Consider the following 26,837-nt stretch of genomic DNA (forward strand, 5'->3'; position numbering starts at 1 on the left):
AGTCCAGCATTCCTGAGGCAGGAGCATGCTTGGAATATTTTGGGAATGCCAAGGCCAATGTGGCTGGAGCAGAATGAGTTAAAGTGTGATTAGTAGATGAGGTCAGAAAGACAGCAGTGTTGAGGAGACCATGTAACATCTCCTAAGGCATTCTGATGATTTTGGCTGAAAGGGGAAGATCTTGAGGACTTTTACATGTGATCTGCTTTAAATTTTAATAGATTCTCTTTGTCTGCTTTGTGTAGAACCCATTAAAAGGGGGCTTGGGTGGGAGCAGGGAAGGCAGTTATTAGGAAGCTCTAGTAATCCAGGTGAAACAATCACAGTATTGCCAGGGGGTAGAGACGCTCATAAATAGATGATGGTTATGGTAGACATAATGAGATTTGCAGATGTGTTGTATGTCGGATTTAAGAAAGCAGATTCAAGGCTGACTTCAAGGGTTTTTATGGGTGAAAAGCCAGGAAGATGAAGCTGCCACTAAATTAGATGGAAAAGTTGTGGGCAAAGTATGTTCGAGAAGATGGGCAGACCGGGAGCTTCTTTTTGGACATGTTAAGTCCGAGATATCTTTTCGGTAGAGTTATCAGGTATTCAATTGGATATACAAGTCTGGGGTTTCTAGGAAAGATTAAGGCTGGTGGTAAGAACTTCAGATTTATCAGAATATAGATGATCTTTTTAAAAAATTTTTTTTTTAATTTTTAATTTTTTTTTAAAGCTTTCATTTATTTATTTGACAGAGATCACAAGTAGGCAGAGCAGCAGGCAGAGAAAGAGAGGGAAGCAGTCTCCTTGCTGAGCAGAGAACCCGATGCAGGGCTCGATCCCAGGACCATGGGATCATGACCTGAGCTGAAGGCAGAGGCTTCAACCTACTGAGCCACCCAGGTGCCCCCAGAATATAGATGATCTTTAAAGTGAGACTGGAGCATGGGTAGAGAAGACATCTTAGAACTCAACCTTGGAGACTGAGAAGATGAGTGACATCCAACATGGTGTAGCTTCCTGGGAACGAAATGGAGAAAGCATTTCTAGGTGAAGGGAGTGATCAGTTAAGCTGCTTGTAATCAAGTAAGTTTGGGGCTAAATATTGTCATTGGATTCAGCAGCCTGGGGAAGTCACTGGTGTCCATGATAAGGACAGTTTCTGTAGAGTGACAAGAGGAAAGCTTGGTTGGAGTGACTTCAAGAGAGAATAGGAGGGGAGGAACTATTGGCATCCAGTATAAACAACCCACTGGAGATTGTTAACTGTGAAAAGAAAAAGAGAATAGGGAAATAGCTGGGGGGGGGGGGGGGCGCGGATAGGAGTCAACAGGTTTCTGAGTTTTGTTTTTAAGGTGGACAAAATCATATTATGTTTATTTTTGGTGGAAAACAAGCATTAACAAAGGAAAAAATGAGAGCTGGAAGAAGTGCAGGAACAAAATCCTTGAGAAGTGAGAGGGGATGAGATCTGGTGGACAGACCGGACTTTGCTAGGACAAAGTGGATTTGTACCAGGGATCAGTAAACTCCTATAAAAGGCCTGATAGTAAATATTCCATGTTTTAGTTTCAGGTGTACAATGTGGTGATTCAGCCGTTCTATACATTACTCAGTGCTCATCATAAGTGTACTCTTAATCTCCTTCACCCTATTTCACCCATCCCCCCATCCTTGTCGTATCTGGTAACCATCACTTTGTTCTCTATAGTTAAGAGTCTGTTTTTTGATTTTTCTCTCTGTTGTCTTTTTTTAAAATTTTGCTCATTTGTTTTGTTTCTTAAATTTCTTAAATTCCACATATGAATAGATATGAATAGTATATGTATATGTATAGCATTTGTCCTTCTCTGACTTATTTTGCTTAACATTAGACTTTCTAGCTCCATCCATGTTGTTGTAAATGGCAATTTCATAATTTTTATGTCTGAATAATATTCCATGGTACGTTTACATGTGTGTATGTATGGGTATATATGTGGTATATGCACACACATACATACCACATTTTCTTTATTCATCCTCGGATGGATTCTTGGGCTGCTTCCATAATTTGGCTATCACAAATAATGCTGTAATAAACATGGGGGCATACATCCCTTTGAAATAGTGTTTCTGTATTTTTACAGTAAATACCTGGTACTGCAATTACTGGTTCATAGGGCAGTTCTATTTTTTTTTTTCCATTTTATTTATTTTTTCAGCGTAACAGTATTCATTCTTTTTGCACAACACCCAGTGCTCCATGCAAAACGTGCCCTCCCCATTACCCACCACCTGTTCCCCCAACCTCCCACCCCTGACCCTTCAAAACCCTCAGGTTGTTTTTCAGAGTCCATAGTCTCTTATGGTTCGCCTCCCCTCCCCAATGTCCATAGCCCGCTCCCCCTCTCCCAATCCCACCTCCCCCCAGCAACCCCCAGTTTGTTTTGTGAGATTAAGAGTCATTGATGGTTTGTCTCCCTCCCAATCCCATCTTGTTTCATTTATTCTTCTCCTATCCCCCTAACCCACCATATTGCTTCTCCATGTCCTCATATCAGGGAGATCATATGATAGTTGTCTTTCTCCGATTGACTTATTTCACTAAGCATGATACGCTCTAGTTCCATCCACGTCGTCGCAAATGGCAAGATTTCATTTCTTTTGATGGCTGCATAGTATTCCATTGTGTATATATACCACATCTTCTTTATCCATTCATCTGTTGATGGACATCTAGGTTCTTTCCATAGTTTGGCTATTGTAGACATTGCTGCTATAAACATTCGGGTACACGTGCCCCTTCGGATCACTATGTTTGTATCTTTAGGGTAAATACCCAGTAGTGCAATTGCTGGGTCATAGGGTAGTTCTATTTTCAACATTTTGAGGAACCTCCATGCTGTTTTCCAGAGTGGTTGCACCAGCTTGCATTCCCACCAACAGTGGAGGAGGGTTCCCCTTTCTCCACATCCTCTCCAGCATCTGTCATTTCCTGACTTGTTAATTTTAGCCATTCTGACTGGTGTGAGGTGATATCTCATTGTGGTTTTGATTTGTATTTCCCTGATGCCGAGTGACGTGGAGCACTTTTTCATGTGTCTGTTGGCCATCTGGATGTCTTCTTTGCAGAAATGTCTGTTCATGTCCTCTGCCCATTTCTTGATTGGATTGTTTGTTCTTTGGGTGTTGAGTTTGCTAAGTTCCTTATAGATTTTGGATACTAGCCCTTTATCTGATATGTCATTTGCAAATATCTTCTCCCATTCTGTCAGTTGTCTTTTGGTTTTGTTAACTGTTTCCTTTGCTGTGCAAAAGCTTTTGATCTTGATGAAATCCCAATAGTTCATTTTTGCCCTTGCTTCCCTTGCCTTTGCCGTTGTTCCTAGGAAGATGTTGCTACGGCTGAGGTCGAAGAGGTTGCTGCCTGCATTCTCCTCAAGGATTTTGATGGATTCCTTTCTCACATTGAGGTCCTTCATCCATTTGGGGTCTATTTTCGTGTGTGGTGTAAGGAAGTGGTCCAATTTCATTTTTCTGCATGTGGCTGTCCAATTTTCCCAGCACCATTTATTGAAGAGGCTGTCTTTTTTCCATTGGACATTCTTTCCTGCTTTGTCGAAGATTAGTTGACCATAGAATTGAGGGTCGATTTCTGGGCTCTCTATTCTGTTCCACTGATCGATGTGTCTGTTTTTGTGACAGTACCATGCTGTCTTGATGATGACAGCTTTGTAATAGAGCTTGAAGTCCGGAATTGTGATGCCACCAACTTTGGCTTTGTTCTTCAATATTCCTTTGGCTATTCGAGGTCTTTTCTGGTTCCATGTAAATTTTAGGATTATTTGTTCCATTTCTTTGAAAAATATGGATGGTATTTTGATAGGGATTGCATTAAATGTGTAGATTGCTTTAGGTAGCATAGACATTTTCACAATATTTATTCTTCCAATCCAGGAGCATGGAACATTTTTCCATTTTTTTGTGTCTTCCTCAATTTCTTTCATGAGTACTTTATAATTTTCTGTGTATAGATTCTTAGCCTCTTTGGTTAGGTTTATTCCTAGGTATCTTATAGTTTTGGGTACAATTGTAAATGGGATTGACTCCTTAATTTCTCTTTCTTCTGTCTTGTTGTTGGTGTACAGAAATGCAACTGATTTCTGTGCATTGATTTTATATCCTGACACTTTACTGAATTCCTGTACAAGTTCTAGCAGTTTTGGAGTGGAGTGTTTTGGGTTTTCCACATATAGTATCATATCATCTGCAAAGAGTGATAGTTTGACTTCTTCTTTACCGATTTGGATGCCTTTAATTTCTTTTTGTTGTCTGATTGCTGAGGCTAGGACTTCTAGTACTATGTGATAGCAGTGGTGATAATGGACATCCCTGCCGTGTTCCTGACCTTAGCGGAAAAACTTTCAGTTTTTCTCCATTGAGAATGATATTTGCGGTGGGTTTTTCATAGATGGCTTTGATAATATTGAGGTATGTGCCCTCTATCCCTACACTTTGAAGAGTTTTGATCAGGAAGGGATGGAAGGGATGCTGTACTTTGTCAAATGCTTTTTCAGCATCTATTGAGAGTATCATATGTTTTTTTTTTTTTTTTTTTTTTTTTTTTAAAGATTTTATTTATTTATTTGACAGAGAGAGATCACAAGTAGGCAGAGAGGCAGGCAGAGAGAGTGAGAGGGAAGCAGGCTCCCTGCCGAGCAGAGAGCCCGACGTGGGACTCGATCCCAGGACCCCGAGATCATGTTCTATCACACTGATTGATTTGCGGATGTTGAACCAACCCTGCAGCCCTGGAATAAATCCCACTTGATCGTGGTGAATAATCTTTTTAATGTACTGTTGAATCCTATTGGCTAGTATTTTGGCGAAAATTTTTGCGTCTGTGTTCATCAAGGATATTGGTCTGTAGTTCTCTTTTTTGGTGGGATCTTTCTCTGGTTTTGGGATCAAGGTGATGCTGGCCTCATAAAATGAGTTTGGAAGTTTTCCTTCCATTTCTATTTTTTGGAACAGTTTCAGGAGAATAGGAATTAGTTCTTCTTTAAATGTTTGGTAGAATTCCCCTGGGAAGCCGTCTGGCCCTGGGCTTTTGTTTGTTTGGAGATTTTTGATGACTGTTTCAATCTCCTTACTGGTTATGGGCCTGTTCAGGTTTTCTATTTCTTCCTGGTTCAGTTGTGGTAGTTTATATGTCTCTAGAAATGCATCCATTTCTTCCAGATTGTCCAATTTGTTGGCGTAGAGTTGCTCATAGTATGTTCTTATAATTGTCTGTATTTCTTTGGTGTTAGTTGTGATCTCTCCTCTTTCATTCATGATTTTATTGATTTGGGTCCTTTCTCTTTTCTTTTTGATGAGTCTGGCCAGGGGTTTATCAATCTTATTGATTCTTTCAAAGAACCAGCTCCTAGTTTCATTGATTTTTTCTATTGTTTTTTTGGTTTCTATTTCATTGATTTCTGCTCTGATCTTTATGATTTCTCTTCTCCTGCTGGGTTTAGGGTTTCTTTCTTGTTCTTTCTCCAGCTCCTTTATGCGTAGGGTTAGGTTGTGTACTTGAGACCTTTCTTGTTTCTTGAGAAAGGCTTGTACCGCTATATATTTTCCTCTCAGGACTGCCTTTGCTGTGTCCCACAGATTTTGAACTGTTGTGTTTTCATTATCATTTGTTTCCATGAATTTTTTCAATTCTTCTTTAATTTCCTGGTTAACCCATTCATTCTTTAGAAGGATCCTGTTTAGTCTCCATGTATTTGGGTTCTTTCCAGCTTTCCTCTTGTGATTGAGTTCTAGCTTCAGAGCATTGTGGTCTGAAAATATGCAGGGAATAATCCTAATCTTTTGATACCGGTTGAGACCTGATTTGTGACCCAGGATGTGATCTATTCTGGAGAAGGTTCCATGTGCACTAGAGAAGAATGTGTATGCTGTTGCTTTGGAATGAAATGTTCTGAATATATCTGTGATGTCCATCTGATCCAGTGTGTCATTTAAGGCCTTTATTTCCTTGTTGATCTTTGGCTTGGATGATCTGTCCATTTCAGTGAGGGGAGTGTTCAAGTCCCCTACTATTATTGTATTATTATTGATGTGTTTCTTTAATTTTGTTATTAATTGGTTTATATAGTTGGCTGCTCCCACGTTAGGGGCATAGATATTTAAAATTGTTAGATCTTCTTGTTGGACAGACCCTTTGAGTAGGATATAGTGTCCTTCCTCATCTCTTATTATAGTCTTTGGCTTGAAATCTAATTGATCTGATATAAGGATTGCCACCCCAGCTTTCTTCTGATGCCCATTAGCATGGTAAATTGTTTTCCACCCCCTCACTTTAAATCTGGAGGTGTCTTCGCGTCTAAAATGAGTTTCTTGTAGGCAACATACTGATGGGTTTTGTTTTTTTATCCATTCTGATACCCTGTGTCTTTTGATTGGGGCATTTAGCCCATTAACATTCAGGGTAACTATTGAGAGATATGAATTTAGTGCCATTATTAGTCTGTAAGGTGACTGTTACTGTATATTGTCTCTGTACCTTTCTGATCTACTACTTTTAGGCTCTCTCTTTGCTTAGAGGACCCCTTTCAATATTTCCTGTAGAGCTGGTTTGGTGTTTGCAAATTCTTTCAGTTTTTGTTTGTGCTGGAAGCTTTTTATCTCTCCTTCTATGTTCAATGATAGCCTAGCTGGATAGAGTATTCTTGGCTGCATGTTTTTCTCGTTTAGTGCTCTGAATATATCATGCCAGCTCTTTCTGGCCTGCCAGGTCTCTGTGGATAAGTCTGCCGCCAATCTAATATTTTTACCATTGTATGTTACAGACTTCTTTTCTCGGGCTGCTTTCAGGATTTTCTCTTTGTCACTAAGACTTGTAAATTTTACTATTAGGTGACGGGGTGTGGACCTATTCTTGTTGACTTTGAGGGGGGTTCTCTGCATCTCCTGGATTTTGATGCTTGTTCCCTGTGCCATATTAGGGAAATTCTCTCCAATGATTCTCTCCAATAGACCTTCTGCTCCCCTCTCTGTTTCTTCTTCTTCTGGAATCCCAATTATTCTAATGTTGTTTCGTCTTATGGTGTCACTTATCTCTCGAATTCTCCCCTCATGGTCCAGTAGCTGTTTGTCCCTCTTTTGCTCGGCTTCCTTATTCTCTGTCATTTGGTCTTCTATATCACTAATTCTTTCTTCTGCCTCATTTATCCTAGCAGTGAGAGCCTCCATTTTTGATTGCACCTCATTAATAGCTTTTTTGATTTCAACTTGGTTAGATTTTAGTTCTTTAATTTCCCCAGAAAGGGCTTTAATATCTCCAGAGAGGGTTTCTCTAATATCTTCCATGCCTTTTTCGAGCCCGGCTAGAATGTTCAGAATCGTCATTCTGAACTCTTGATCTGACATATTACCCATGTCTGTGTTGATTAGGTCCCTAGCCTTCGGTACTGTCTCTTGTTCTTTTGTTTGTGGTGATTTTTTCCGCCTTGTCATTTTGTCCAGATAAGAGGATATGAAGGAGCAAATAAACTACTAAAAGGGTGGCAAAGACCCCGGAAAAATGCGCTGTAACCAAATCAGAAGAAACCCCAAATTGTGGGGGGGAGAAAGGGGATAAAAACAGGTTCTTTCAGAAAGTGGTTGATTTTCTGTTTCTAGAGTTGCTGTTCTTCTTCTCTTCGCTCTCCCGTTGGATTTGTAGGTGTTTGCAATGTTTAGATAAGCTATCGAGCTGATCTCCTGCTACCTGATGTAGTCTCAGGCTGCTACTTCTCCGCCATCTTGACTCCTCCCGGGTAGTTCTATTTTTAATTTTTTGAGGAACCCCCTTACTGTTTCCCACAGTGGTTGCACCATTTTGCATTCCCACCGACAGGGTACAAGAGTTCTTTTTTTCTCCACATCCTCACCACAACCTCACTTGTTGTTTCTTGTGTTTTTGATTTTAGCCATTCTGACAGGTGTGAGATGATGTCAAAATATGTTGTACTTTTATAAAATACTACTATAGAGTTTATCAAAAAGATGGTACCATTTGCTTCACATACTCTCTAACATTTACCAGTTACTTCACATACTCCCTAACATTTAATTTTCTCACCTTATTGTACATCTCTAGTGTAATGTTGAATAGAATTGTTGAGACAGGGGTTATTCCTGATTCTAGGTAGAAATAACTGAGCCACTCATTATTGGGTGTGGTAATAGCTGTAGATTTTTTGTAGCTGTCTTACTTGGGTTGCATGATTCCATTTTCTCTCTAGTTGCTCAGAGTTTTTTTTTTAATCATGTATGATAAAATTTGATTGAATTTGGATTGAGTTTAAATTTGATTGAATTTTGCCGAATACTTTTTCTGCATGTATTTGAATATTTAGATGGGTTTTCATATTTATTTTGGTGAATTATATTGATTGATTTCTAGATGTTACATAAGTTGCAAAAATTATTAGCACAAAAATATGTTGATAATATTTCTTTATCCCTTTAACGTCTGGCTGTAGTGGTATTCCAGATTTTGTTCCTGATATTGTTAAATTGTGAATTCTCTTTATTCTTAATCATTCTAGCTAAAGGCTTGCCCATTTCTTGACATTTTCAAAATCTCAGATTTCATTTCATTTATCTCTTCTATTTTCTTTTTTGTTGATTTTTAGCTCTTTATTAAATTCTTCATTTTAGTTAGTTTGAATTTAATTGGATCTTTTTGATGCTTAAACTGGGAACTCAGATCATTGATTTTAGATCTTTTTTTTTCTAATATGAGCATTTAAAGTTATAAATATCCCTATAAGCACTACTTTAGCTACTATTCGCAAAATTTTGATATATTGTATTTTCATCTTCTTTCAGTTAAAAATATTTTCTGATTTCTTTTGTGACTTCTTCTTTGGCCCATGGATTTTGTTTGATTTCTAAATATTTAGAGTTTTAGTAAGTACCTGAACATGATTTTAATTTTGTTTTAATGTTTTCTGATTTTGTCAGAGTATGATTTCAAACTTTTATTTATTGGAACTGTTTTTTATGGCCCAGACCAGTATATGTCTCCTGGTAACTGTAACATGTTCACCTGCAAAGTATTTTGTCATGGTTGGGTGTAGTGTTCTGTAAATATCAATGGAGTCAAGTTGGTTGATAGTACTATTGAAGTCTTTTATGTCTTTTGTCTAGTCATTTTTATAGCTATTGGTGAGAGAGTTATTAAATGCCTTACACTATAAAAAATTATACTTCATGTATTTGGAAGCTTTTTTATTAAACCATTACATACTTATAATTTTATCTAAAAAGGAAATATTATTACTTTAATGTATGAGTTAATGTATCATGTTACTTTAATAAAAAGATATTCCATTCAAATGGAAACAAAACTGGAGTAGCTATACTTATATTAACAAAATAGACTTTTAAATACAGACTGTAGGGGCACCTGAGTGGCTCAGTCAGTTAAGTGTCGGCCTTTGGCTCAGGTCATGATTCCAGAGTCCTAGGATCAAGCACTGCATCAGGCCCTCTGTTCAGTGGAGTGTCTACCTCTCCCTCTGCCTCTCATCCCACTCATGCTCTCTCTCACTATATCTCCAATAAATAAATTCTTTTTTTAAAAAAAAGGAGGCTGTAATGAGAAAAATAAGGGTATTACATAATGACAAAGAGGCCAATCCAACAAGAGAACATAACATTTGTAAATATTTATGCACCTAACATAGGAGCACATAAATATATAAAGCAAATATTCACAGACCTAAAGGGAGAAATAGACAGCAATACATAATAGAAGGAGACTCTAATACCCCATTTATACCAATGGATTGACCACCCAGACAGAAGTCCAAAAACATCAGCCTTAAGCAGCATTTTAGAACATATAGACTCAACAGATACAGAATATTGCATCTAAGAGCAGCAGAATACATATTCTCCAGTGTACATAGAGCATTTCCCAATATATGTTATATATATGTTAGGCTGAAAAACAAGTTTTAATAAATTTAAGAGGATTGAAGTCACATCAAGCAGTTTTTCAAACCACAATGGTATTAAACTAGAAATTATAAAGATTTCTTTATTTGAAAGAGAGAGTGCATGTGCATGTGAGTAGGGGGAAGGGGCAGAGGGAGAGGGGAAGAGAGAATCTCAAGCAGACTTCCTACTGGCACAGAGCCTGACACAGGGCTCAGTCCCATTGCTCTGGTCATGACCTGAGCCCAAACCAAGTGTTGGAAGCTTAACCAATTGAGACCCCCAGGTGTCCCTGAAATTAGAAATTAATTACACAAAGAAAATTTCAAACACATTTCTGGAGATTAAACAGCATGCAACTGAACAACCAATGGGTCAAAAAATCAAAAGAGAAATTAAAAATTCCTTGAGACAAATGAAAATGAAAATGTAACAACCAAAATTTATAGATGTAACAAATGTAGTTTTAAGAGGGAATTTCATAGTGATAAATGCTTACCTCAAGAAACAAGAGAAATCACATATAAACAACCTAACTTTATACCTGTAGGAACTATAAAAAAAAGAACAAATGAAGTCAGAAGTAAGTAGATGGAAGGAAATAAAGATGATAGTAGAAATAAGTGGAGATTAAAAGGACAAGAGAAAAGATCAATGAAACTAAAATCTGGCTCTTTGAAAACAAACAAATTTAGCTCGATTCATGTAGAAAGAAAGAGAAAATGTTCAGATCACTAAAATCAGGAAAAAATAGACCTTACAAAAGATATCAACAAAATGAAGGGTCATGAGAGACTATTAGGAACGAATATACACCAATAAACAGATAGCCTAGAGGAAATGGATAAATATACAACCTACCAAGCCTAAATCATAGTAAAATAGCAAATTCAAACAGATGTATTACCAACAAGGAGATTGAATCAGTAATCATAAATCTCCCCAAAAGCAAAAGTCCTAGACTGGACAGCATCACTGGTGAATTATATCAAACATTTAAAGAATTAATACCAATTTTTCTCAAACTCTTCCAAAAAATAGAACAGGAGAACTCTTTCAAACATTTTACAAGGTCAGCATTACTTTGGTACCAAAAACAGACAAAAATGCCACACACTAAAAAGATTACACTAAAAGGCCAATATTCTTGGTGAATACACATGCAAAAATCCTCAACAAGATACTAGCAAATCTAATTTAAGAGTACATTAAAATGATCATACATCATGATCAAGTGAAATTTTTTCCAGAGATGCAAGAATGATTCAACATCTGTACATTGGTCAGTGTAATACACCACATTAACAAAATGAATGATAAAACCCCTATGATTACCTCAGCAGATATAGAAAAAGCATTTGATACATTTAACATCCATTTATGATTTAAAAATTTACTCTCAAGAAAGTAGGTATAGAGAGACTGTACCTCAACATAATAAAACCCATATGTAACAAGCCCACAGTCAACATATTATACTCAATGAAAAGCTGAAAGCTTTTTATCTAAGATCAGAAATAAGACAAGGATATCTACTCTTGCTATTTTTATTTAACATAGTATTGGAAGTCCTAGTCAGAGCAATTAGGCAAGAAAAAGAAATAAAAAACATCTAAATTGGAAAGGAAGAATTAAACTCACTAATTGCAGATGACATATTATATACAGAAAACACTGAACACTCCATCAAAAAATGGCTAGAATTAATAAATGAATTCAGTAAAGTTGCAAGGTACAAAATCAACATGTAAAAATCTATTGTGTTTCTTTATATTAATACATGAACTATGGTACATGAACTATAAGAGAGATTTAGAAAATCCTATTTGCAATTGCATTAAAAAGTATAAAATATTTAGGAATAAATTTAACCAAGGATATAAATGAACTGTATATTGAAAACTACATGTCATTAAATAAATTGAGGACAATGCAAATAAATGGAAAGATATTCCATACTCATGGATTAGAAGACTAATATTGTTAAAATGTCTATATTACTCCAATTCAGTGGAATCTCTATCAAAATTCCGATAACATTTTTCTCAGAAATAGAATAATCCTAAAATTTGTATATAGTTACAAAAAAATCCTGAATAGCCGGAGCAGTCTTGACAAAGAAAAGCAAAACTGGATGTAACCCTCTCCTTGATTTCAAACTATACTACAAAGCTATAGCAGTTAAAACAGTATGGTATTGACATGAAAAATAGACACACAGATTAATGAAACAAAACAGAGAGCTTAGAAATAAACCCATTCATATATGGTCAATTAATTTACGATGGTGGAGCCAAGAATATATAGTTGGGGAAGTACAGTCTCTTCAGTAGTGCCTGGAAAATTGGACAGTCACCTGCAAAAGAATGAAACTGGACCACTATTTTATACCATGTCCAAAAATTAATGCCAAATGGATTAAAGACTAAGTATTAGACCTGAAACCATACATCTCCTAACAGAAAACAGGTGGTAAGCTCCCTGACATAGGTCTTGGTGATGATATTTTGAGTCTGACATCAAAAGCAAAATACCAAAAGCAAAAATAAACAAATGGGACTGTATCAAACTAAAAAGCTTCTGCACAGTAAAGGAAACCATCAATTAAAATGAAAAAATTAACTACTGAATTAAAGAAAATAATTGCAAATCATATATCTGATGTTATCATATGATATGATATGTTAATATCCAAAATATACAAAGACTTATACAACTCAATAGCAAAAAAATAAAAACAAAACAAAACAGAATAAAATTCCAGTTAAAAAATGGGCAGAAGGCTTGAATAGATGTTTTTCCAAGAGATTTACAGAGGGCCAATAAATACATGAAAAGACACTGGATATTCTCCCAATCTCGTTTTAATTTACCTTTTCCATTGTTAACAAACATGAAAGCTCCCTCTATGAATTTTAGGTGAAGACTTTTGTCCTTAGTTACTTCTTCAAGTATGGAAATAACTATGCAAACAACTATGGAACTAACTGTTATAAATTATACAGAACATTCCCTTTCTCTGGTACATAAAACACTCGAACTGCCGCTAAAAAGGATTTTTTTCAATAAATACCTTCCAGTCAAAAAGATTTGATAATTTAGGTTACAACTCAGTTCTCTAGCAGACCACACATACATACATTTCTTTCTTATACTCTTTTCGTCTGGAGCAGGACCTCTTTCAGAAATGTCAAAAAGTCTTTTTGGGGGCACCTGGGTGGCTCAGTGGGTTAAGCCTCTGCCTTCGGCTCAGGTCTCAGAGTCCTGGGATAGAGCCCCGCATCGGGCTCTCTGCTCAGCCGGGAGTCTGCTTCCTCCTCTCTCTCTCTGCCTGCCTCTCTGCCTATTTGTGCTCTGTCTGTCAAATAAATAAATAAAATCTTTAAAAAAAAAAGTCTTTTTGGATTTTAATTTGGACATGATATTAATAATGGTTTTCCTTTGGTATCCTTTGATTAAGGCATTATGAAATGATAACATCCAATATAATTCAGTAGTACTTCTAAATGAATTTTCATTTTATTAATCACAATTCCACATCTATGAATTTGATAGTTTATCACTTACTGGTATAAAAATTATTTGGAGTTTAGACAGATATGTGAACACTTGAAGTTACTCCTTGACCAGTTCATGGCATTTGTTACTACATTAGCATTCTGTTCTACTCTCTGGCTCCATCCTTATTGCCGCAAATGGCAAGATCTCATTTTTTTACGGCTGAGTAATATTACACTGTACACACACACACACACACACGCACACACACCACACCTTCTTTATCCATTCATCTATCATTGGGCACTTGGTTGCTTTCATATCTTGCTATCATAAATAATCCTGCAGTAAACCTAAGGGTGCATGTATCTTTTCAAATTAGAGTTTTCATTTGTTTTGAGTAGATACCCAGCAGTGGAATTTCCTTTGATTGGCTTATGATTTATTAAAATGCAGATAAAAATTCACTATGCATTATTTAATAATGAAGTAATTTTATTTGAAGAATGTATTAAGATAATGTCACAGTGTTTGTCTAAAGGAATATTATTTGCTCAGATTTCCTTTTTAAAAAATATTTTATTTATTTGTTGAGAGAGAGAGTACATGAGTGGCGGTTGGGATGGAGGGAGAGAAAGAGAGAAAAATCTGAAGCGACTCTGTGCTGAGGGCAGAGCCTGAGGCAGGGCTCAATTTCACACCCCAAGGTCATGACCTGAGCTGAAATCGAGAGTTGGCCACTTTACTGACTGAGCCACCAGGTGCCCCATGATTTCCTATTTTAAGATTAAAAAAAAAAAAAAAGGATATTTCCTGTTTTAATATGATTTCCTAAAGAGAGGCATACAATGATATTCACATTCTCCTCCTCCAGAACTCATCTCCATTTCTATTCTTTTGTCTTTGAAATGATAAAAATCCTAATAGAATTGACAATCATGGTTTCTAACTTAATACCTGGAATTATAAATACCTCCTTTCTCCTTCCTTCACCCCACATCTATTAATGTCATATCATTCCTTTTAAAAGACAGTCCCTTCTCTCTTTCTTTGGTTTCCTTTCTCTGACACTCCAGCATCTTTTCCTCACAAAGCTTTCTGCATTTTCAGCATGACCTCCATCTTCATATTGGCTTTCTTTTTTTCCTTTTACAAAACTCTCACGTGCTTTGTGCTCTGTCACGGTCATCAGTTCCTTGGCTTTTATCTAACCTAGCTCAGTATTTTCATTACCAAAGTCATTATCTTTTCTAAATCTCTTCTTCCCATCTTTCATGGGTACTTTTCTAGTTATTCTGTTTTTCAGAAAATTGTCTCATTCTTTTCCTTCTTCCTTCAATCAATAACCAAGTCTTTTATAATGTTCTCTTCAAAATCCTTTTTATATTAGTACTATCCTTCTTTTCTCATGTTTTCTTTCTGAAACTTCTATTTTTTCCTTCCTTAGTCTGTTTTGAATATTCTTACCAGAGTAATGTTATTCGACATTCTTTGGATAATGTCATTTCTCTTCCCTCAGCTTACAGTTTCTTAATATTTTCTACCAAATATGGTAAATTCATTATAGGGCTTTTAAGACCCTCTATAATCTGACATTATTCTCCATTTTCTCATGACGTTTCTAATATATCAAAAAATATTCAGATATACTACTAAGTTTGATATATTCTCTGTTATTGATGAACATGCAATGCTATGGAAACATGGAGAATGGTGTGTCAATATATTCTATCTCAAAGAATTAAGTAAGGCTTATTTTTGATTGATAGGTTGACAGATAACATTTGATTAAGAATAGAAAAATTGACTTGGAAATACCATTTGCCAAATTAATGCCCATAGGTATAATTCACTGTAGTTTCAAGAAATAAGTGATAGGACCTTGGATTTTTGCATTATTTTCCACTTCAGGTTAGAAACATTAAGACCTATATTAGCTTTTAAAATATAGTCCTATTAAATTAGTTCTTAGTTTTCCTCAGGACTAAGGATAATTAGTTTAATAGCATATTAGATGTTTATCAAGTCTTAATATTCTAAGTAATATTGTTTCCATCTGCTAGAAACTTTTCTTTCTAGTAGAGACTCTTTAAACTCTTGCATACTTACAAAAAACCAAGCCAATAAACTCTGTAACTTTCAAGAGCCTCAGAATTCAACTGATGGAATATATTTTTCAATGTTTTAACTGATTATTAATACTAATATAGTACTTACCATATTTCCAAGACAAGAGAAAAGAGAGCCAAGTTTATCTTTATTAGGATAACGTATCATTAACTCTCAGGGGTGGTCAAATCTAAGAATTAAAAAGTGTACTTTGCCCCATAAGTGAAATGGACTCACAGAGTCAAGGTAAACCTATTTCTACATGACTGAAAGTGAGTCTCCCTTAACATCATGTAAGATTTTTTCTGATCCAGCGTACTATTGGTAGTTAGTGCCAGTGGGTCACATTTGCCCATCCCCTCTTCTGAAAATATGAAGGAAGGAAGACAAAGACTAAAGGGAAAGGCTGGAAGTATGGAAAGTGGAAAGAAAAGGAGGGATATAAATTAATGCAATTTTCCTTTGGGATCTTGCAATTATTTGACTTAAATTGATATATAACTAGTTAGCTTTCCATAAGTGGTTAATATTACATGTAGGAGAACATTACTCTTTCCTTGAAAAGCTGAAATCATTTGTTTCCCTGAAATAATCAGGAATCTATCTTTATCTTTTCTATTAGACTTTGTTTTCTATTAGATTTTAATTGTGAACCTTATCAGAATTGTTTTATATGTTCTATTCTTGCTCAGGTTTAGTTCTTCATTGGGTAAAATTCAGTTCTATAACTGTCTAAAATAAAGCAGAAAAATGAAATAACTCTAATTAGAGAGCTTTGTGGCTTTCTCTAAGATACTACAAAATAGTTTTTAGACATCTATAGTATTTAAATCCGGTCTAAATTGTGTTTTTACACCTTGGTTTAAATTTCTGTTTACTTTTAAATTTAAATATTTATAAACATCTCCAACTACATTCACAAATCCTAAGATTAAAAAGTATGTTACTATTGTTTTTTCTACTCTTTGAGCTTGAAAGAGACCTGAAGAGCATTGCAACTTACTGGAGAGGGATATTGTCCAAAAGTAATGTTTGCAGAACATTTCACAGGGGTAAAAAACAATTTTAACTCCCATTTCTATTTCTGTAGGTATCTTCTCGGTACTCAGCTTGGCCTCTGAGTGTACAACCCTTGCTGCCGAACTTCCCAAAGTATCCTACGTGAAAGCTCTTGATGTGTGGCTCATTGCTTGTCTTCTCTTTGGGTTTGCTTCCCTGGTGGAGTATGCTGTCGTCCAGGTGATGTTGAATAACCCCAAAAGAGTTGAAGCAGAAAAAGCCAGAATTGCTAAGGCTGAACAAGCAGATGGGAAAGGTGGAAATGCTGCTAAAAAGAATACTGTCAACGGTACAGGCACTCCTGTTCACATTAGCACTTTGCAGGTAAGATTGAAACTATCCAGGGAAATTCTTTGCCCCACCTTCTCTGAAGTATCAGGAGAAAGATACTTTTCTGTGGGTGTGAAGGTTTGATAGAATTGGTGTTCACTCATTTTTCTCTCACAGTAAAAAAGGAACTGTACACAGCATACTTTTTGGGAAAAAAATTAAAAAACACTTAAGTTAAATATTAATTAAGAAAAAGGAATCCACACCTTATCAAATTCCTAGAAGAATTCCCATGGAGTTCATGGTACATTTCTGCTTTGATGGCTACCTTTGAATGTGGAGATCTTGGAAAGTATAGACCTTCTGACTATTTCTCACTATACCCATAGTTTGGGATCTGTCCAGCTTAGTGGGGAGTGCTTATAGAATTGGACTTTGCCTTATCACTTGATCATAGATTTAAGAATAATAGGCAATGCCTTTAGATTCTGATAAATTCTGGAGCAGTAGGCTATTTCATGGATTAAAGATAGCTATCCACTTACCCCAGTGTACCTGATTGATGTCTTCTGTGTGGGAAGAGTAGTAAACCAGGAGACTATGTCCATTGAGCTTTGCACGATAAATTCCACAAGAGACTAATAGGTTCATACCATCCTACAACCTTGAAAACCTTGCCTCTTCTGCCTATATTATAGCCCCATTAACATGGGCCATTAGTCTATTTGTTTGTTAATTACAGCCATATCCCTTACCTAGAATGTTAAACAAGTATGATACAGACTCTTTTTTAAACACAAAAGGAGGCAAACTATTTCTATGTGGTGCTGCCTGAAGCTAGATTTTTTAGAAAAATTAAAAAGAAATTCTAGTTAAGTCATTAAACTCTCTTTATAAGGAATATGAAGAATAAGTATACTATTTTCATTACTGCAGAACTGTCACGACCTTAGAGAGGTCGTATGTTTGACATGTCTTTTCAAGCCTTTCCCATCCAGCATATCTGTGTCACTGTATTTGAAGTAATTTTCTTGCAGACAACATATATTGTTGATTTATAACTTTTAATAAGCTCCACCACTCTCATGTTTTGACTGGTATATTTAGATCATTTAAATTTAATATAAGTATTGATATGTTAGGGTTTCATTCTCTTGTTTTATGTTTTCTTTTATGTTTCATTTTTTAAATCTCCCTCTTTTCTGTTTCTTGTTTTCATGAAGGTTACTTTAACATTTTCTAGAATGACATTTTGAGTCTCCTATATTGTTTTTAAGTATATTTCTTTGTCTGTCTTGTTTAGTGGTTGTTCTAGATACTAATTACATGTACATAACTTGTTACGGTCTACTAATGTCATTATTTTGCCAGTTTGTGTGATGTTACATTCTTTAACATCCCTTTAACTTTCTGTTTATGATAGAATTGTAAATATTTCTTAGAACCTAATTAGAAAGTGTTAAAATTTTTATTTCATTATCAAACACAGTTTAGAAAAACTGAGAGGGAGAAGGAAAGCTTATTATATTTATATATCTTTTTGCTTACCATGTTCTTTTTTTCTGATGTCTTTCATTTTTTACTTTTAGAGAATTTCCTTTATCCATTATTTTGGATAATGCTGCTGGTAACAAATTGTTCTAGTTTTCCTCCATCTGAGGAAGTCTTGATTTCCACTTAATTTCTGAAGAACATTTTCACTAGTTACAGGATTCTGGGTTGACAGTTCTTTTAGCACATAAAAAATAATTGTGCTACCTCCTTCTGACCTCTGTGGCTTCTGATGAGAACTCCACTTCATTTGTATTGTTTTTCCCCTGAGGGTAAACTTTCGTTTTTCTCTGGCCACCTTCAAGACTTCTTTTGGTCTTTATTATTCAGAAGTTAAATTCTGTGTTTTGGTGTGGATTTCTTTGCATTTGTTCAGCTCCTGCTGAGAAAGGAGGCTGATGTGGGACTTGATCCCATGACCCTGGGATTATGATTGGGCCAAAGTCAGGCATTCAACCCACTGAGCTACCCATGCTTTCCTCAGCTATTATTTTCTTGAGTATCTTTTCAGATCTGCTATCTTTCTCCCAACTTTCTGAGTCTCTGATGACACAACTATTAGATCCTTTGTTATAGTTCCACAGATCCCTGAGGCTTTTCATTTTTTCTAGTCGACTTTCTCTGTTTTATTGGGATGGGATAATTTCTTTGGTTATATCTTCTAATCCACTGATTCTTTCCTCTGCCTCTTCTATTTTTCTGTTGAGCTCATCCACTGAAATTTGTATTTTGCTTAATATATTTTATAGTAATAAAATCTCCATTTGGTCTTTCATTCTTTCTGTGCTTAGATTTTGTATTTCTTTGCTCAGACTCTCTATTTTTCAAAAGATTTCAAACAATTGTTCACCATACCTAATTGAAGCATTTTTATCATTCATGTTTTAAAACCTTTCTCAGATAAGTCTAATACATTTTTCTTCTCGGTGTTGGTATCTCCTGATCATATTTTTTTAAAAATTCAGTTTGAGATCTTCTCTGGTTCTTCGTATGATGAGTGTTTTCTGCTGAAACCTGAACATTTTCATATTATTTTATGAGACTCTGAATCTTGTTTAAACTTGCCTTTCTTGTTTCAGTGGGCTTCTCTTATTGTGTCCTTCCAGGAGAAGGAAGGGTGCTGCATTAGTACTTCCAGAAGTAGAAGTTGAGATCCTCACACTGTGTGGGTCTCTTCATTATTTCAGGGTGGTATTGGGAATTTTTAATACCCCATGTGGTCTCCACTGATACGATAGGGGGAATGCCCTTGTTACCACTCTGTGGTGATAGAAGTCCTGCCTCTCTGCTAGGCCTCCTATGATATCATCCTCAGTGTAAAAGAGGGGAAGCAGTTTATTTCTGCTGGGTGGGGGTGAAGGTCCATATTGCTTACACAGTCTCCACCGATGCAGTGGGAGAAGACCCTTTGTCTATGTCTATGTGGTCTTAGTGGTCTATGGAGATGGAAGTCTAGAAGTCCCAGCTTCCTGTCTGGCCTTCTCCAATACCACTGCAATGAGAGTATTGGGTACTTTGGTACAGCCTCTTAAAGGTGGAAGGCTCAGTTCCCCACTCAGCCTTTGCTGCATGAGTGGAGATGGGGTTACACTTTTTTGTGTGTGGTATTTAGCTCAAGTAGAGAGATTATTAGCCAAAAGGGCTTTTGTCTTGCTAAGCTGCTTTTTTCTTTGTTCTGTGACTAGAGGAAGCAGGCTTTTATTGGGGCTATTTTTATCTGTGCCCCTTGGCATATCAATTTCAGCTCCTTCAGCTTCAAATCTGGGATATATAAGGCAAAAAGGACACACAAGAACTCACCACCAAGTGAAGGTGCCCAGCTCATCTCCATTTATATCGCCCAGTCTTTTATCAGTTTCTCCTTTTTCCAGCCTACTAATCCCTCTACTCACTAACTTGAACCCTGGCTAGTGATCTCAAGACAGAAAGCAAAGAAGTTCTATAGAATAGGTGCTTATTTATTTTATAGATGGAGGAGATTTTCAGAGTACCGTAGAATATATCAAGATTTTTATGACAATAGATATAAAGGATAAATGAGATCTAGGACATTAGACTGAATTATGTTATTTTCTATTAAAGAGTAATTATATACAATATTATATTAGTTTCAGATGGAAAACATAGTTATTTGATATTTATATACATTAGGAAATAATCAGCATAGTAAGACAAGTCAAATCTGTAACCATACAAAATTGTTGCAAAATTATTGACTATATTCTCTATGCTGTAATTTACATCCTATATCTTTACTTATTTGATAAATGGAAGATTGTACCTTTTAATTCCTTTCATTTATTTTTATCCATCTCCTACCCCCCTCCCCTCAAATAACCATCAGTTTGTTCTCTGTATCTGTGAGTCCTGTTTGTTTTGGTTTTGATTCCACATATAAGGCAAATAATACAGTATTTATCTTTCTCTGACTTTTCTCACTTAACATAATACTCTGTAGGTCTACCCCTCTTGTCACAAATGACAAAATTTCATTCTCTCTTGTGGTTGAGTAATATTCCATTATATGTAGTTACCACATCTTCTTTATTCATTCATCTATCAGTGGATACTTAGGCTGCTTTTGTATCTCGGCTATTGTAAATAATGCCGCAGCAAAAATTGGGATACCTGTGTCTTTTTGAATTATTGTTTTCATTTTCATCAGATAAATACACAGGAGCAGAATTGCTGGGTCAAATGGTAACTCTATTTTTAATTTTTTGAGGAAACTTTATTCTATTTTCCAGAGTGGCTGTACCAGTTTACATTCCTGCCGACAGTGCACAACGGTTGCCTTGTATCTACATCTTCACCAACACTTGTTATTTCTTTTGATACTAGCCATTCTGATTGGTGTGATGCAATATCTCAGTGTGGTTTTGATTTGCATTTTCCTGATGGTTAGTGATGTGGAACATCTTTCCATATGCCTGTTGATCATCTATATATATACTTTGGCAAAATGTCTTTTCAGGTCTGCGCAATTTTTTTTTTTTTTAAGATTTTATTCATTCATCTGAGAAAGACAGAGAGAGCACAGGCAAGGGGAGAGGCAGAGGGAGTGGGAGAAGAAGACTCCCTGCTGAGCTGGTAGCCTGACATGGGGCTGGATCCCAGGACCTGGAGATCATGACCTGAGCTGAAGGCAGATACTTATTTAACCATCTGAGCCACCCAGGTTTTCTGCCAGTTTTTTTTTTTTTTTTGAAGATTTTATTTATTTATTTGACAGAGATCACAAGTAGGCAGAGAGGCAGGCAGAGAGAGAGGAAGGGAAGCAGGCTCCCTGCTGAGCAGAGAGCCCAATGTGGGATTTGATCCAAGGACCCTGGGATCATGACCTGAGCCGAAGGCAGAGACTTTAACCCACTGAGCCACCCAGGCGCCCCCTTTTGTCCAGTTTTTAACTGGACTGTGTTTTTTGATATTGAGTGGTATGAGTTCTAATGTGAATATTAGTATACTTAATATTGTCCCAAAGTCCCTTAAACTGCCCAGTTTTTAAATTATTTTTCTCTTCGCTGTTCGGTTTGGGTTATTTTCACTGTCCTGACTTCCAGATTGCTGATCCATGTTTCTGTATCATCTAATCTGCTGTTTATTCCCTCTGGCATATTTAACATTTTGTTATTGCATTCTTCAGCTCTGGTTGGTGCTTTCTTATATTTTCTATCTCTTTGTTGAAATTCTCACTGTTTTCATCCATTCTTCTCCTGAGTTTGGTGAGCATTTTTATAACCTTTACTATGAACTCTTTATCAGGTAGATTGTTTACTCCATTTCATTTAGTTCTTTTATCAAGATTTTGTCTTGTTCATTCACTTAGAACATATTCCTCCATCTCTTCATTTGCCTGACTCTCTGTGTGTGTTACTAAGTATTAAGTAGTCCAGTTCTTTTTCCTGGTCTGGAAGGAGTGGCCTTATGTAGGTGTTGTCTTGTGGGGCCCAAAAGTGCAAATCTTCCTGGCCACAGGAGCCAGGTGTTCCAGGAGTATCCCCTGTGTAGGCTATGTGCACCCTCCTGTTGTGGTGGATACGTGACTGTTGTGGGCATGTGATAGTTGGGAGTGGCCTCCGGCCCAGCTGGCTGGGATACCTGGCTGTGACTGTTGCAGGGGTATGGTGGATGGGGCTATTGTCTTGTCAGCTGCAAGGCCTCACCAAGGCACAGGGATGTTTGATGCCCCTTATGGAGCATGTCCTCTGACATTAGCAGTCTAGAGGAAGGATTCTAAAATGGCACTCAACAGTGCCAGGATCAGCGTGGAAGAATAAGGTAGTAAAGCTGGCTGCCTCCACTGTCTAAGTTCCTGGGGGAAGAGGCTCAGCTGCCTCCTGTTCTTGCACTGGTTTCCATGTCAAGTGAGTCAGCACCTGAGCCTTTTAAGAGTGGGTTTTTCAATTGCTATGGTTCTGTAGTTTTCCTGGACATATTCCTTATCAGTTTTCAGAATTAGGTATTTTGAGGATTCATGTCTCCTGTGCAGAATCTAAGGGTTAAGTTGCATGACCTGGAGCTCACGTCTTTCACTCCTCAGGGTAAAGCTGTATAACTTTGAGATCCCTCCTAAACATGGAGTGCTGTGCCTGAGGTGTGTGTTTTTTGGTTTGTTTTTTGTTTGTTTGTTTGTTTCCCTTAGTGAGACCGTATCTCTGCCTCTTCTACACATTTTGTTGATGTCCCTTAGTACAGGGGCTCTGTTCATCCACTTTATTGATCCGCTTCAGAGGGAATTTTTCCATATATGGTTGTAGATTGGTTAGGTCCATGGGAGGGATGAGATCAGGTTCTCCCTATGCCATCTTGAATTCTCCACAGAATTATGTTATTTTAAAATTTAGCTTTCAGGCATTAAAGTAATTACCCAATGAAGAAAAGTTGAACATATTTAAGAACATCTATATTTTAATTCTTTGTGTTTGAGCTTACTAATAGAAAAACATTGTTTGGATTCTGAAACTCTTACATTTTGCTACAAAAGTCATAGAGTGATACTTACGGAGTTTAAAAGTTGACCAGAAATTTTAGTCTCCAGAAATAAATATGAGTTATTTTTATTGCTTACAGGCCAAATGCAACTTCTAAAATGAACATTGTACCTATGTAACATTTGTATCCTGAGGTAGACTTCAAAATGAAAATGAGTAAAAAAAAATAACATCTTTAATATATATGTAAAACTTAGAGAAAAATATAAGCTTGATAAATTCATAAGACTGTTACACATTGACATAAAAGAATATAAAAAAGAGAGGTTAAAATTTGTTGTCTTTTTAATTTAGTGGTTTTGCTATGAAAAAATATACTTTCTAGTTTCAAAATGCATTTGTTCCAGTATACTTTGCTTTCAAAACACAAACTTTTGCAAAGTAATTTCTATGAAATTGTTATTGAAACCCAAGTTTGGCTGCTTGCCACTCAAAAGGCAATACTCAAGAAACAAGTGTTGGCTGAAAAGGAAAGAGTGCTTTGTTTAGGAGGCCTGCAACCTGGGAAGATGGTGGATTGGTGTCCAAGGACCATCTCTGAGGTTCCAGGTGAAGAAGTGGGGTTTTTAAAGGGGAAATTCAGTGTAGGAGATTACATACATATTGATGAAAAGGGCAGAGAAACTTATGACTATTCATGAGGAAAGATGGACCACACATATTGAGCAAACATATATGTAACATAAATCTCATTTTACTTTGGGGTAAGGACTTAACACCAGAAGGAGGAAAAATTCAGCCCCTCAATCAGGAGGTTATATTAGGACAGGGAGAAGGGGCTGTGGGCATGCTCGGAGAGCTGGTATAAACTGGAATGGGGTCTTAGTCTTGTTATCTCTGTGAAAGAATGCAGGGCCTTGCTTGTTCATAGGCTGGCACCATGTCAGTTGACCCTGAGTTCATTCTTCTACAGAAACAGCTAGTGGATTTGTTAGTAGGGTCTGAAAAGACACAATAGCTAATTAGGGAGAAACGATTCTCTGAAAAACAAGCTTTCAACGTTCTGCTAGTTTCAGCCTCATGAACCCTGTGGTGCAGTTTCAAAATGATATGTCATTTATTTTTAGACAGAATAACAATAGTTATTAATGAAAACATAATGAAATTTGGATTATAGGGAATTTTTGATGCCGATTTTTAAAATAATACTGTGTTTGCTAAGGAAAGGAATAATTTTAAAAAGTGTAATAAGAAACAGCAATGATAATGTAATCTAGCTTTTAGCATGTTTTAAAATTTTGCCCGCATATATCAATCTGTCATCATACACACATAATTATCTGGGTTATTTCCCCCTTAAATTTAGTTGAGGATGTACAGTTGTTAATATCATCCTGTCCCCAATGCCTAGTGTATACCATGTGCTAGTCATAAGAAAGATGTTATGAATAAAAGACAAAATAGTGTCTTTGCCTTAGGATTTGAACAATTAAAAAATAAAACCTGTTGTTTAAGTATGAATGAGATAGTTGTTTCCTATAATAATGATGGATTTTTAAAAATAAGGAATGACTTAAATTGGGTAAAATATATAGAGATTATTCCCTATTGAACATATTTTTATTAACTGCAAAAGATACCATTATCCCCATGAAATCATATGTAAGTTTTCTGGTCAAGAAATATTGTATTTGGTGATTTCCTTTTAAATGGAACTGAAAACCACACACACACACACACACACACACACACACACAAAATCTAAAGGTTGTAATTTGAAGCATTAGGAAGTTCTTATCTGTGTCATTTTTTATTCTTGACAGTTTCATTACCATACTAGCTTATTTTTGCTACCAGTAATTTTCAGGAATGACAAGTTTATATGATGAAAGTAAATGAGATACATATTTATATGAGGAAAAACTGAGAAATAATAAATTGGAGATTAATATATCCAAGATCACTTTTAAGAATGTGTTATGTAGAACTACTCTCTTATTAATAAGGAGTGTATTGAATCCCTCTTGATATGATATTATAATTGCTTTAAATAATATTACATTTTAAATATTTTTGTACTTTTAAGTACATATTTGATAGCATAATTATGTGTGGAGAGTATTAACCAAAAAAGTTATGTTTGTGTAAAATCTCCAATGAATGCTAAAAGGTGAGCCCAGCCAACTAGTTAATGAATCGTGGCCTAGTTAAGGAAGCTGAGGACTTCTTATTTCTTATTTAGTTGTGTCACATACTTAAAAGATAGTTCTATAGTAGAGATTCTCTCCTTCAGTACACACACACACACACACACACACACACACACAACTCTTTTCAAACAAAAGAACCTTCAAATACATTTCTAGAAGAGGTTTTAATAAATTAAATGAGTGAAGATTTAGTATAACCAAACTGAAGCTCTTTGGAGTACTTTTCTATGTTATTACTTTAACACTGAAGAAATTATTCTTCTTTTACTGACATATATAATATATTTAAATAATCTCTTTGACTAAATATAGTCAAATGTATGTCTACATTTTGAATAAACTGTATGGATGAAATTCTAAAATTATTGAAATGGCTAGCAGAACCCAAGAATATGTTTTTGTAAATAAAACAGATTAGAAAATTTCAAGTATTTATGCGTGACTTAGGTTATAATATCATATAAATTTGATTACTTATTTAGTTATTTATAGATACTGAAACTATACCTAGAACTGTGTATAAAATGTGATTTAAAGTAAATGCATTTCTGTAGTAAATATGCATGGCTTTCTTCGTGAAAAAGTAAAGTAAATGATAAGAATGATGCTTCTTAAGTCTATTGGCAGAAGCTAGGATATCCCTTTGTTTTGACAAATAGATTCTAAAGCACAGTTAGTAAATAAAACTTTTGGAGTAGAGAACTCTAAAGGGAGAAAGCAAGATGGGATATCCACAGAGTCCCAGATTTTGAAGACTGCTCTGAGAGTCTGGGGATAATGCAAAGATATGATATGTAGAGACTATTCTCAACCTCTGTTCCAAACAAGGTAGCAATTTTACTCTTCACAAAAGTTCACAGATAATGCTAAGACTTACTCCTCAAATAGGACTGGAAAACTAGAGCTTTAAATGTGGTCTTCTTTCTGGTACACTTATAGGAAATGTGTGGGAGTATGAATGTGAGTCTGTGTGTGCGTGTGTGTGGTGGTAGAGTTTAAATCACAGAATGCTTGCTGAAGATGGCCTTTTAAAGTTTTAAATTGGGGAATTTAAATGGAAGGTGTAAGAGTAAGTTTCATATATATAAAATATATTTTCTATTATATAATCATAATTTGCAATATTCACATATTTGTGTTTATGTTCATATATTTATAATATATATTCATAATTGTATATATGTGATTTCCCAAAGTCATATTTAAATAATTTCAATTTTAGTTGCTGCCTTTGTTCTCATTCCACTGACCAGTCCCT

At 35.9% G+C, this 26,837-nt stretch overlaps 1 protein-coding gene across 3 annotated transcripts in view; it reads left to right on the forward strand.

The window, feature by feature from the left end:
• GLRB (glycine receptor beta) overlaps positions 1-26,837 on the forward strand; it is a 107,056-nt gene that overhangs the window by 75,225 nt on the left and 4,994 nt on the right. For all 3 annotated transcript variants that reach the window (XM_045998373.1, XM_045998375.1, XM_045998374.1), the window contains one exon: positions 16,649-16,941. In XM_045998373.1, the coding sequence (XP_045854329.1) occupies positions 16,649-16,941 (293 nt within the window). The remainder of the gene's footprint in view (positions 1-16,648; positions 16,942-26,837) is intronic.

The sequence above is a fragment of the Meles meles genome, chromosome 2, assembly GCF_922984935.1.
Source record: "Meles meles chromosome 2, mMelMel3.1 paternal haplotype, whole genome shotgun sequence".
NCBI lineage: Eukaryota > Metazoa > Chordata > Mammalia > Carnivora > Mustelidae > Meles > Meles meles.